The 12,582-nt window shown below is 39.2% G+C and overlaps 2 protein-coding genes and 1 long non-coding RNA gene across 3 annotated transcripts; all 3 read left to right on the top strand.

Moving 5' to 3' along the window:
- The first annotated feature begins 3,035 nt into the window (after positions 1-3,035).
- LOC118438047 lies at positions 3,036-4,628 on the top strand. The gene is made up of 2 exons (XM_035857740.1): positions 3,036-3,739; positions 3,864-4,628. The coding sequence occupies exons 1-2, from the start codon at positions 3,037-3,039 to the stop codon at positions 4,397-4,399; spliced, it is 1,239 nt and encodes a 412-aa protein (XP_035713633.1). The 5' UTR covers position 3,036; the 3' UTR covers positions 4,400-4,628.
- An 801-nt stretch (positions 4,629-5,429) lies between these two features.
- Positions 5,430-5,845, top strand: LOC110857366. Its single transcript, XR_002548674.2, has 2 exons — positions 5,430-5,623; positions 5,704-5,845. It is a non-coding gene; the product is annotated as an uncharacterized LOC110857366 (long non-coding RNA).
- Positions 5,846-10,823: 4,978 nt separating this feature from the next.
- LOC110857261 (high mobility group protein DSP1) lies at positions 10,824-12,511 on the top strand. Its single transcript, XM_022105880.2, has 3 exons — positions 10,824-11,109; positions 11,526-11,885; positions 11,959-12,511. Exons 1-3 carry the CDS (start codon positions 10,966-10,968, stop codon positions 12,157-12,159), a joined length of 705 nt encoding a protein of 234 aa, XP_021961572.1. The 5' UTR covers positions 10,824-10,965; the 3' UTR covers positions 12,160-12,511.
- Positions 12,512-12,582: the final 71 nt, after the last annotated feature.

The following is a 12,582-nucleotide window of genomic DNA, read 5'->3' as shown; positions in this document are numbered from 1 at the left end:
GTTTCCACAAACTCCAATATTTCTGACGACCCTGCTTCCACCGAAGTGGAGAAATGACTCCCGGATATATTGGGGGTATTCAGTCCTACCGACGTATTATGCCTTCGCGGCATGGCAAAACCTGTGGGTATTGGCAGCCTTGGGTTCCGTGTATACGTGTAAGTTTTGTATGGGGCTAAGGTTTGAAATTCTTGCCAAATATTTTATGAATATTGGGGGTATTCATTACGAGTTCTCATGCAACATAATTTTGAAAAAATGCGAATAAAACACTAGCGCAAGTTCACAAATGAATTTTCGAACATTTTTTTGTTTGAGAACTTACAATTATTTTTGCCGTCGTTACGAACTCGTAATGAAAACTCCCAATATTTTGCACACCCAGTTTCAATCTTGCCTTTGCGCTGTTGTGAATTCCGTGTTGGAGGAAGGAATCAGAAAACTCGAGGAGTCCTCCGGTCAGCCTGGAAGCTTCCGTTGGAATACAGATGTGTAGAAGTGATGCACACACAATTGATGTCTTTTGGCGGATATGCACTGACCGGATGGCACGCAGCATTCAGTCAGTTCATTTTGTTTGCCAATGTATCCGTCATAACGGATAAAGCTCGGATGGAAAAGCGAGTTAAGGTAGGTACATAATCTAGCGCAACAATTGCATGCAAATAGTGGATTTAATTCTGAGAATTTTGTTTTTTAATGTTAACGGGGTGTTGTCTTTCATAAAATATGAATGGGAATACGTTAAGCATTTATTTGTGTCTTCTTGTTCTTAAAGGTCTTGGTGCTCATGTTGTCGATCATAGCGCAAGTAACTTGTACCTTGTTGCTCGAAGTCTCCGGGAGGTTACTAGAAAATGGCAAGAAAACTGTGAAATCCTGGAAGGAAATGAAATTCCATACGCGAGAAGAGAAAGCATACATGACTAAATTCAGGAAGAGTTGCAGACCATTAAGAACGGGAAAGGAGGGTTTCTTTATCATATCCAGGATAACTGTGCTTAAATTTATGAGATCAATTATAAGGGGGACGTTTAGAGCTGTGCTCACAATTGGAAGGGTTTGATGCATACCTTAATTTCCTACTTGTCCATACATCCAAGCACGAAGAAATAAATGCCTCGATTAAAAAATGTCTCGCCACGATAAGATGCTAATTTTTATGTACATACCATTAGGCACTAATCAAATTATGAAGTTATAAATGAAATCGTGTAATCTCTAATCATCAACCTAATAGACGATCGACTAGCTGGGCCGCAATAGTGTCCATGTAGCTAACTACAACTACAATGTACAGGTCGGGCCCTATGACAGGTCCGTCTGTATTAAGAAAAATTGTTAAAGCTATTTAGCACATGAAATTGAAATTTTGTAGTCATATCGTATGGGGCAAACGAGAAATCATTTCTAACCGGTGGGGGGGGAGATTATTTAGTGATTGGTGGAGGGGCAAATACTTATTTACTCCACCTGAATCTTGCATCAAATTTTAAAGTTTCAATAAAATTTTCCTGTAACAATAATCATTTTCATGAACTGTGTTAGAAAACGCATTTCTTTAAAAAGCGAGTAAGGGGATTTTAGGGGAAAATTGGAACGAGGGAATTTTAAATTCAGTCCTCAAAGCAAAGTTGCGCTGTGCACCTTCCACCATTTCATATTTGCAGCGAAGACCAGCAGGTGACCATATTTCGAAAATATGGGCCCTAAAAGAATGCCACCTCCCCCCGCAGGTCGCGTGAAAGGGAAAATTTATGCCCCCCGAGTTTTCCCCTGCGCCTCCGACGAGGAAGCCATCCTCCATTCAACCACGAGAAAGAACGTCATCACCCAAATGAACCGGATGCAGCGTAGCGTCATGGATCCCACAAACTTGTCATCCATCCTCAAAAACAACGACTTCCTGGTTCTGGCTTATCCAGACAACCATTCCGCCTACGACACTACGATGGAGGTGGAGTTGAAGCTGGAAAATTCTGTCAGTATCGACACATTGGTGGAAAATGTGGGACAGGTGAATTTTCAAAAATTTCTAAAATTCCAAATTAATAATTTAATAACTATCAATGTTAAAGGTCATGGCTGGAAAATTTTTACTTTGTCGAACCATAACCCCGTCGCGCAAGATGATCGGCGTGGACGCCGGTGTGGAAGACGTCGAAGGAAAGAAGATCATGCGGCTTGCCCTATTCAATTACTCGGTGGAATCAAAAATGTGGAGATCCGATTTCGAGTCGGTCCTCCCCCTGGGGACGATGTTGATCGTGAAGAATCCCGTGTTTAAAAAGCCTTATGAGAAAGTACAGTCGTTTGGGCTGATTGTTGAGAATCCGGCTGATGTGGAGTTGCTCAGTCCGAAGAGAATGGAAGCACTCTTTCCAGGTAAATAAATATTATAATCGATCCATTATAATTTATAAATTTGTCTTACGATATTAATAATTGTTCAATTAATTACATAATTATTTACATGTTTATTTTTGTTCAGGGGTCAAATGGAAGTCTCACCTGCAAAACGAGTCTCGAGCTCTGTTCAACTCTCTGGTCTGGGATTTCCGTCCTGACCAAGGTGACCTTGAAATTGCCACCAAGTTGAAGAACGTGGGGAACAAGGCATTCATCGAAAATCGGGGAACTGATGCCATCAGATTTTACGATGTCGCCCTAGAATACTTACCCGAGGAGGAAATAACTCCGGCTGCGTCGACACTCCTGGTGGACATCTTATCCAACAAGGCGGCCGCTCTGAACAACCTCGGCTGTTTTAATGCAGCTCTAATTTGCACTGGCGAAGCCCTTGGGATAAATAACGGCCACGTCAAGGCGATCTATCGTCACGCCAAGGCTCTCGTCGGACTTGGACGGTACTCTGAAGGTGGAGAATTTCTAGACGAAAAACTCTCCCAATTCCCAACCCTTGGAAAAGATTGTAAAGATATGGTCAGCCTGAGGTGAGAAATTCATAAGATAATCAGTGGTTGATAAGTATCTAAATACAGATTATTAATACACAGATCAATCATTCCCGAACTGATGAAACCACCTGGAAAAGAAATCATCCGTGCTTTACTAAACCCACGACCAAGCGAGACGCGTTTGCCGCAGCCGCAGCCACCCTTACCGGTCGGGATGGCGGACCGCATCGCCGAATTTCGAGGGCCAATTCAACTCGGGAAGAGTAAAGTTTGCGACGGCGAAGGAATTTTTGCCTCTGAAGACCTCGAAGTTGGAACACATCTTCTGATTTGCACACCCTTCGCCGGGCTGTATGTCGAAGCGGGGAAAACCAAGGAATTTACGTTCAACACATCACCCCCCGAGTATCTCATCGGCTCAATAGCCAACAAGATCTGGCTGGATCCCCAACTTGGCCATGAATTTTACTCCCTCTGGGCTGGACCTGACCTCAAATCTTTGACCATGGATAATGAAGAAGACGCCAAGAAAATGGGAAGGGTGGACATTGGTCGAATCAAAAACATCTCAAAATATAACTTCACGGGAACTCTTTATAATGAAAATGACGACGAAGACTTCATTTCCGGAGGTGTTTGGATCCCCTCGTCGAAAATTAATCACAGCTGCATTGATGCGAACGCTGCATATCGCCCCCATGATTCCAGCCTGATCATGATGGTCACTACTTTCAAAAAGGTGAAAAAGGGAGAAGAAATTATTACAAGTTATCTCGACGCGTTTCACCCTTTTTCAGCTAGAAATTTTATGGAAAGTCATGGTGAGTAATGATAATGATGTACACTTGTAAAATACCTATGCAAATTTTATGTGAAATTTGATGTGAATTTTTATTTGAAATATTATAAAAAACCTTCATATTAATTTCAACTTTGCATTTACAGGTTTCATCTGCAAATGTCGACTATGCGAACTGGACCGATCTGAAAATCCTGACGTGATCGTGAGAATAGTCAAGCTGCTCAAAAGTCTGGCATACGACCATGCAACCAATTTGTACCCATTTGATCTGCAAATTCTCACCCGCGACTTGATAACAATCGCCGAGCTGGAACGACTTCGTGCCGCCACGCCAGATCTGAATGCTTGCATGATGAGTCGTGGAGTTCTTACCGTTGCGGCCATCGTACTGATGGACGAAAAGCGTTACACGGAGTGCTTCGCCATGATGCAGAAAATTTACGCCGTTTTGGTCAACATCCCTCCGAACTTTATGCATCACGACCTTGCTGCCACGGTTTTGGTTTGTTGCATGAAAATGGACAAGGAAAAGGCCGTGCTGGAGAAATGGGCGGAAGAAGTTAGGAAATATTGTCGTCTTTATGCTGGAACTTTGAAACATGTTCGTGTCGGACACCACCCAACGGTTCCGGAGGACTTGAGGAAATTTGGGATTGAATTCTTCACAGATGATGATTAATTAATTGGGGATGTTGAATTTAAGCTTTAGTTTTTTATTTCTCAATTTCATAGAAATTTATATTAGCTGACCTGGTAGCTAATTTTCTTTATACTTTAGTTTGAAGAATTTTATATTTTGATACATTTAATGCTAAATTAAATGCAAAGGAGTGACGACAAATTATTTATTTCTTGTTTTCATAACGTCTTATTTCAAATTTTAAACTTATGCATGGTGGACTGCGTTTACCAGACAAAACAAATCGATTTAGACAAGCTACGATACGGCGGTATTATGCATGTGCACGTATGTACATACCCATACTGATACATATATTGCCTAATTATTTGCACTATTCGACAAATAGAACAGGTTTCTCAGTAAACTTGGAACGAACTTCGTAAAATTCTACGCAACCAATCAGTACGCAAACAAACCGACAGGTGCGAAAGACCAAATTGTCAGAACTCTGTACCACCTTTAAATACGTACTTTGGTTAGTTTTCAAATGCATGTATATCATACACTCTCTAATAAGTGGGTCTGCACTATTTTAAAGTACTATATACTTCGCAGTTAGTGGAGATTGTTATTTTTCGAAACGTAATTATGCGGGCCACAAGTCGGTGCAAAGCATTTTTATCGATGGTCAAAAGATGGTTCCCACCTACACTTTGCCGGACGTTTAATAAAACTCTTTTAACCAGGTCGAAAAATACACAGGTCATTAGGCGCAAACTCATTTATTAGAGAATGCGTCATACATATTTCCAGAACTCACATATATTTACTCTCGCCAAACATTCCCTTTTAACAAAGCTGTTTCGAAAAGAGACAAGCTATTGAGGAATTTTGAGAAATTTGTGAAATTCAAGGTTCTCTATGCATGCATGTTTCAGGTAAAATTCAATGTCACTGCAGTTAAGACAACATTACGTAGAAATGTATCCCGAGAAATACCCACTGAAACAGGAACTGCTTTTCCAACTGTGTACATAAACTTGCGAATTTGAATTGACGGACATTGGGTATATAATCAGCTTAACAGCTCCTAATTGGCATATCGACGAAGAATTAGAATCAAATTGAAAGAAATTTTTCGAATTATTGACTTTCTCGAAATGCATATTTTCAGAAACTTGTTGCTCGTAGCGGTCTTTATTTTGTGCTGTGTGTGTGATACCTTAGCACAAAGTAACACAACGATTCCTGGCTTCTCCCCTGTTCCGGCCCCATCATGGTGTAAGTTAATGTTATTTATTATTGGAGTCACAGTGAACGAAATTTCTACAATTATTTATTAATTTTTGTACATAAATCAGTCAATCCAGCAACTTTTAACTCGAGCTGGTTGAACTTCGGACGATAAGTTTGCAGAGTTTCCAGACGTCACCAATTTGAACTGATGGGGTTTTGAATTTCCTTTTTTAAATGTAATAAATTCTATATTTACCTTGTAAATTACTTGATTTGTACATAGTTTGAATGCATTATTGTCTCACAAACAAATTAATATTGCATCGTACCTGTATCATGCATGAAATGACTCACTGTCACCCTGCCGATAAATCTGATGTCCTATTCCTATAGCATGTTTAGGGGAGCCGCCAAGCGCCCCCGACGCAGCTAAAAAATCGTCCAAAATTGGCACCGACGCCAAATTGGTCGGCATATACCTCTGTGGGTTATATGTGCATAACATAATTGTGTGCATTTACATTACATACGAAACATTTTAGCAACTAAAAACAAAACATGGAGCCGGGGAACGCTACCCGGGTTTTGTGTAAATAGGTTGGTTTTCGTGCATAAAATCTCGAAAAAAACCAACGGTTAACGGAGTTTTTTGTGAGGTTTTGTGGGTGTAACATTTGAAAATGGATTAGTTCAAAGACCCATCGATTTGTGGTGGTCTGGAAACTTTGCAAACTTATCATCCGAAGTGCAACCGGCCCGTATTACAAGTTGTTGGATTGACTGATTTACAATTACATAAATAATTTAAGAATTTTCTAACCTGTGAATGCAATAAATAATGGTTATGCATATCAACTTATGGTTACACCATGATGGTGCCGGAACGGGGAAAGAAACCAAGAATGTAGGAACTATGTATTTTGTTCTAAGGTGTCACACACAGCACAAAATAAGGGCCGCTACTGGCAACAAATTTCTGAAAAAATTCATTTCGAGAAATTCAATGACTCGAAATTCATTTCAACCTGGCTTTGATTCTTCGTCGATATGTTATTTAGGGCATATTAAGCTCATTATATACCCAACTTTAGCCCTGTTTTGTGAATTCTTCTAACATTTAAATTCTTAAGTTTGTGTTCAGGTGGTAAAGCAATTCCTGTTTCAGTATTGTTTCCCGAGTTACATATATGTTGTCTTAATCGCTCGAGATTGAAATTTATCCAAATCATGAGTGTAAATCAGTAGCGGAACAATAAATTTGGGGCCGGTAGGCAAAGGTACGTCGGGGGCCCCTGTCCCTGATAGATTTGAAAATAGTTCAGAAATTAGGGACATTTTGTGGTTTTGGGAAGGTAATTTTACGCCATATGGTCAAACGTCAAAGGTTTACTTAAAATTATTTATTAATAAAACCACAACTTCAAAAACTGAGGGTAAAGCTGGCTGCTAGCACGGAGTTCAGTTTTTGCAGTATTTTCATTAATGCTTTTTGAGCTAGATAACTAAAAAAAATAGATAATCTTAGAACAGGAAAAATTATTAATCAAGATAGGATTTGCAAAGCCTGTAGAAAAATAAATAGAAAATTTGATAGTCCCAATTCTAAGAATTTTTGGAATGAAAATTATAATATAGATGTTTGACAGAATTTTTTCCCAGAAATTCCAGTTTTTCTGTTTTTATTATGCCCCTTCTGCAACGCTTGTCCCTCGTTTCCTTAATGCTCAGTAGGTAACAAATTAATAAAAATTCCGGGGAATTTCGGGGCCCCAGCTCCGCGGGGGCCCCTAGGCAATGCCTCCCCTGCCTACCCCTAGTTCCTCTAGTGGTGTAAATGTCCTTGAATTTCATCAAATTCTCAAAATTCCTGAATGCGTAGCTCGTCTCTTTCAAAGCAGTTTTGTTAAGAGGAAATGTCTGAGATGATAGGAACGTACATAAATGATGTCACAAAATATAAAATGAATTTAAAATGAATTGTCCATGGAGTTTCCAAAACTTTCGTATTAATAGAGAGGGTTACCTCTGTTGGGGTTTTTGGGCTTACCTAAACCCCAAGAAAAAGCAATAATTTTGTGACATTTATCAACCCGAATTTACAAAGTTCAATGTCCAGAATTTGTCTAGCTTATGCATGTACAAATGCAATCTATGTACATCATCGGGACATTATGTTACCCAGGGTTGAGGGTAACTTACCCTAGAGTAAACCCCAAGGAAAAATTCCGTTTGGTTAAAATGCCGATACAATTGCAGGACCTAATAACTTCTCAAAACTGTGTCAAATCAATGACAGGGTTAGGTTTTCAAGTTCATGCTTTCAGAACTCGTTCATACAGTAGACTCCATATATCTGCATACCCTATGCATGTGCTATGCTCAACTACATGCAAAATCTCAACCGATTATCCGAATTTGGAACGAGTAATATTAATTTGTGCAGAATTTAGTGGACAACAAACGGTGAAAATGGTGTTTGCCATCAAAATTTATTACTCATTAAATTATTACTGTAGACAAACAATGCAAAAAAAAATCGCGCAGAAGTCTGCGTACCTTTGAGCAAAAATAATTTAAAATTCAAATTTAGCAAGACATTTTAGCTTAAACAATTTTAATATTTAGTTGGACCCCCATTAGCCTTAATAATTGCTTCAAGACGCCGGGTCATGGAGCTCACTAAATTTCTGGTCACGTCGGGAGAAATTTCATTCCAGACTTTTTCTATCCTCGATTTAAGCCCTGGAATTCCAGAAAATGACTCTTCTCTGACTTTTCTTTCGATGTGTTTCCAAAGATGCTCGATGGGATTCAAATCTGGACTTTGAGGAGGCCAATCCAATTTGACAATCTTATTTCTTTTGAAGTATTCCATGGTGGACTTCGCAGAATGCTTGGGATCATTGTCCTGTTGGAATGTATATCTTCTCCCAAGTCCAAGTTGCCTGGCAGATTCCTTCAAATTTCGGTCAAGTATACCTTGATATTTGAACTGGTCCTTAATTCCGTCCACGAATTCCATTTTTCCAACCCCATTCGCAGCCATGCACCCCCATACCATCACAGATCCACCTCCGTGCTTTACGGTAGGGTTGAGATTCTTGGGATTTAAAGCTTGATTTGGTAGTCGCCACACTCGTCGACGTCCATCTGACCCAAACACATTATATTTCGACTCATCGCTCCATAAAATGCTATCCCAAAATGATTGGCCTTTGGAAATGTGGTCCCGTGCAAATTGAAGTCTTTTGGTTGCGTTTCTCTTTGAGATGAGAGGCTTTCGAACTGCTGGTCGGGACTTTAGGTTTTGCTTGTGTAGTACTCTCCGGATGGTATTGTGGCTCACCTTCTTCCCAAACATCTCCTCGACCTCAGTTGCAAGTTTCGGAGCACTTAGTGAAGGAGATATTACGACCTTTTTCACGAGATGGCGGACTTCTCTCTGGGTCAACTTTGGTTTCCGTCCACTTCTTCTCTTATTTTGCACTGATCCAGTGAGTTTGAAATTTGTAACAATCCTCTGGACCGTCGATTTAGCTAATTTGTACTTCTCGCCTAATTTTTTGTATCCCAGACGCCCATTTTCATCACCTTTCCAATCTTGGATAATCCGATCGCGGATGGCTATGGAAATCTCTCTCCGTGGTGGCACCATCATGACCTACGGTAAAACGAGTGACAAAATATTTGTTATGAATCTCTGAAATGTATTTATTAACTTACCTTGGTCAAACAAATCAGGGTACGCAGACTTTTGCGCGCCGAAATTTTGTCATCTTATATTTCAGTATGTGTTCCACAACTAACACGAGTTATGGGCATTAGTTAGAAAAAATTCAAGTCCCCATTAAATTACCTGCAATTTGATACTAGTTGTTTCAAATTTGGATAATCGGTTGAGATTTTATATGCAACAGAGCATAGCACATGCATAGGGTATGCAGATATATGGAGTCTACTGTACGTCTGTGTTTACTCTGGCCAAACATTCCCAACGTGCAATTTGTTTCAAAATTGAGGGTGTAAATTACTGTAAATACATATGTATCAATTGAGGAATATTGAGAATTAAACAGCTATTATGCGATGTTGGTTAAATTTCACTGTCACAATGGTTGAGATACATAACAATTAAATCTTGGCAAACAATGCAAAAAGATACTGTTTGATCACCTGTGCAAACTGTGAATTTCATAAGTACAAATTGCATAACGGAGATTAAATTGGGCATATAATGCTTGATTCTAATTGGCATTTCGACAAAGAATTTACAACTTAATTGAAAGACATCTTTTTTAGAATCTTTACATTAAATTCAATCTTTAACTTTTTTGAAATGACGGTTCTCATAACTTTATTAGTAATAGCGGTCCTGGTTTTCTGCTGCCTTGGTGCCACCCTGGAGGGGAAATACGTATCGATTCCCCCTTGCTTTCCCATCACTTCACCACCAGTACCACCACCATGGCGTAAGGCGATATACATACAGATATATTTATCTCATTTGCAATTTAGAAACTATCCTTGAGACTCTAAAATTCATTAATTGCCGTAAATTAGTAAATGTTTCTGGTAACGACTTGAGCTGGTTGATGTACGGAAAATAAGTTTGCAAAGCTTATCAAGACCGCAGACCGCACCTTTACTGAGATTTTGAAGATTCTTTTTAATGTGATACATTGTATTAATCATGAAAATTAAAAACTCCATCAAATTCGACATCATTATTGGCTACGAAATTTATTTTGCATCAGCACTTATGAAATTATTTCGTGATTATAAAGGCTGACGCCAAATCACTCTGAAATAAACCATCTATCTATCTATCTATCTATGAAACTATTTAGAAAATACATAATTAAACATTTTTCTATAGCGTTTGACGACAAAGACATTAGTATGAGGAGACTTGCAAGTGCTACATACTTTCACAATTTTATGAAACTTGTACAGTAAGATTTTTATGTAGATAAAAAAATGCTTAAATATTTACATACTTAGGGCAACGTCCATAAATTATGTCATGCAAAAATGCCAATTTTCATGTAGACCCACCCTTCCTTCCTCCCTGCCACGCAGCGTAAATGGGCCTGTCACGTAAAACTTTTACCCTCCGACACCGTGACATAATTTTTGGACATCCCCATACTTACCAGCAACAAGAAGCACCAATTAGTACAAAATTTTGGTCAAGTCAATTCCCTAATCGTCTCAAAGTAAAGCAAAACCGGAATTCTCATCCTTCTCCAAGCTGGCGGGGGAAGAGAACGAGTAAAATTTATATCAGAAATTGCGTCGTCAATAAAACAGGTGTTCTGAATTTAAATATTTACATCTTAGATTTTGTCTCTTGTCGAATTGAAATTATTGAATCTCAACTTAAAAAAATGCCTCGCATTTCGAAACCGAAAGGGCGCATGACTCCGTATGCCTGCTTCGTTCGCCGGTGCCGGGATGAACATTACAATAAATTTCCCAATGTGGGTTTCGTCTTCACCGAATTCTCTCGACAGTGTGCAGAACGTTGGAAGGTAAGTAATTATAAAGTTGTAAATATGTAATTTGGTAACAAAATTGTCACCGGGTATGAAAAAATGTCACCCAAAGCGAGCCCGAGATATTTCTATGTTCAAATTTGTAATGCGTTGCAGCAGATTTGGCATTCCTTAAGACACTTTTTGCTAACGAATCGCTACAAAACGCCGGTTTGCTTCCGCCCGGTGACAATTTTGTGAATTTGGTAACGATTTATCATCCAAAATCAAGAATAACTGTGTCAAATTTATCATGACGACGACGAAGCTCTGTTCTTGTAGAACTTTTATTACTCTTCGGTAACAAAGCTCGATAGTGCCTCCGCCGAGTCACAATTTTGTTGTTGCCACATTTTTAATTATTTATCTACACCGTCATGCATGATTATAAATATGCTCAATTTTAATTCCAGGCTATGTCCGAGCAAGAGAAGAAAGTATTTTGCGACATGGCTGAGAATGACAAGACCCGGTACGAGGCGGAAATGCGGGTCTACAAGGCGGCTGGAGGAAAATATCAAGGGGGCAAGAAAGGTGCTAAGAAAATTCGTCCCAGGTCAAAGAAAAGTACCGGAACCGGAGCACCGAAGCGATCTCTCACCGCCTTCTTCTGGTTTTGCCAAGATGAACGGGCCAAGGTTAAAGGGAGGAATCCGGAGTACGGAATGGGCGAAATTTCTAAAGAATTGGGCCGATTGTGGGGTCTTGCCAGCCCAGAGGTGAAGCAACAATATGAAGTTGTGTCACAACGGGATAGAGTTCGGTATCATTTAGTGAGTACATTTAATTAATTGTTGAGCATTGCAATTGCGTGATGAGAGTTACATAAATTTTAATATATTCCAGGAAATGGCGGAGTACAAGAAAACACAAATGGTCCTGACGCAGACGGCTATAGCAGCAATTTTGGCAGCTGCGGAACCAGAGGTGGAAGAAGGCAAAGAAAGTGACGAAATGGAGTCAGAGGTTGAAGAAAACAAGGAGAATGACAAAATGGAATCAGCGATCGAAGAAAACAAGGAGAATGACGAAATAATTGGCGAGTAAGGAAAGGAGATATCTTTTTGTGATAGAAGACTAGACTAGCTTTTTTTATTGACGATTCTTGTATTCGCATTTCGACGCGTGTCGCGTGACCGGGATGACAATATTTTCAATAGTATTTTTGTCTTTATTTCTTATATAAAAGTAAATACATATGTATGATTTGTTCTCGTTTAGTGGAAAAAGAAGAATTTAATTGTCCTTTTCCAAGTTAAAGTGTAATAAAAAAAACTGGGGATTAAACAGTTGACAGTCCTCTTCTGTTTTCTTATTCGTACTATTAAATAAATTGTTTATTTATGTAGCTGTAGCTGTCTGGAGCAGTTAAATTAATAAAGAAATATGCTAATTTCAATTATAGTTATATCATTTTTTGCGCGTGAATGAAGTGAAGTGACATCCACATTTTTAACTACCTAAACTAGT

The sequence above is a fragment of the Folsomia candida genome, unplaced genomic scaffold (genome assembly GCF_002217175.1).
Source record: "Folsomia candida strain VU population unplaced genomic scaffold, ASM221717v1 Fcan01_Sc018, whole genome shotgun sequence".
Classification (NCBI taxonomy): Eukaryota; Metazoa; Arthropoda; class Collembola; order Entomobryomorpha; family Isotomidae; genus Folsomia; species Folsomia candida.
Note: the sequence above shows the minus strand (reverse complement) of the source record. Positions and strands in the feature narration are given on the sequence as shown.

What these genes read in the sequence shown, in the direction of transcription:
- LOC118438047 (XM_035857740.1), top strand. Translation starts at nt 3,037, where the DNA reads ATGAAACCACCTGGAAAAGAAATCATCCGTGCTTTACTAAACCCACGA. An exon ending in AAATTTTATGGAAAGTCATG is followed by an intron (nt 3,740 to 3,863) that starts GTGAGTAATGAT and finishes TTGCATTTACAG; the next exon opens with GTTTCATCTGCAAATGTCGA.
- LOC110857261 (XM_022105880.2), top strand. Translation starts at nt 10,966, where the DNA reads ATGCCTCGCATTTCGAAACCGAAAGGGCGCATGACTCCGTATGCCTGC. An exon ending in AGTGTGCAGAACGTTGGAAG is followed by an intron (nt 11,110 to 11,525) that starts GTAAGTAATTAT and finishes TTTTAATTCCAG; the next exon opens with GCTATGTCCGAGCAAGAGAA. An exon ending in ATAGAGTTCGGTATCATTTA is followed by an intron (nt 11,886 to 11,958) that starts GTGAGTACATTT and finishes AATATATTCCAG; the next exon opens with GAAATGGCGGAGTACAAGAA.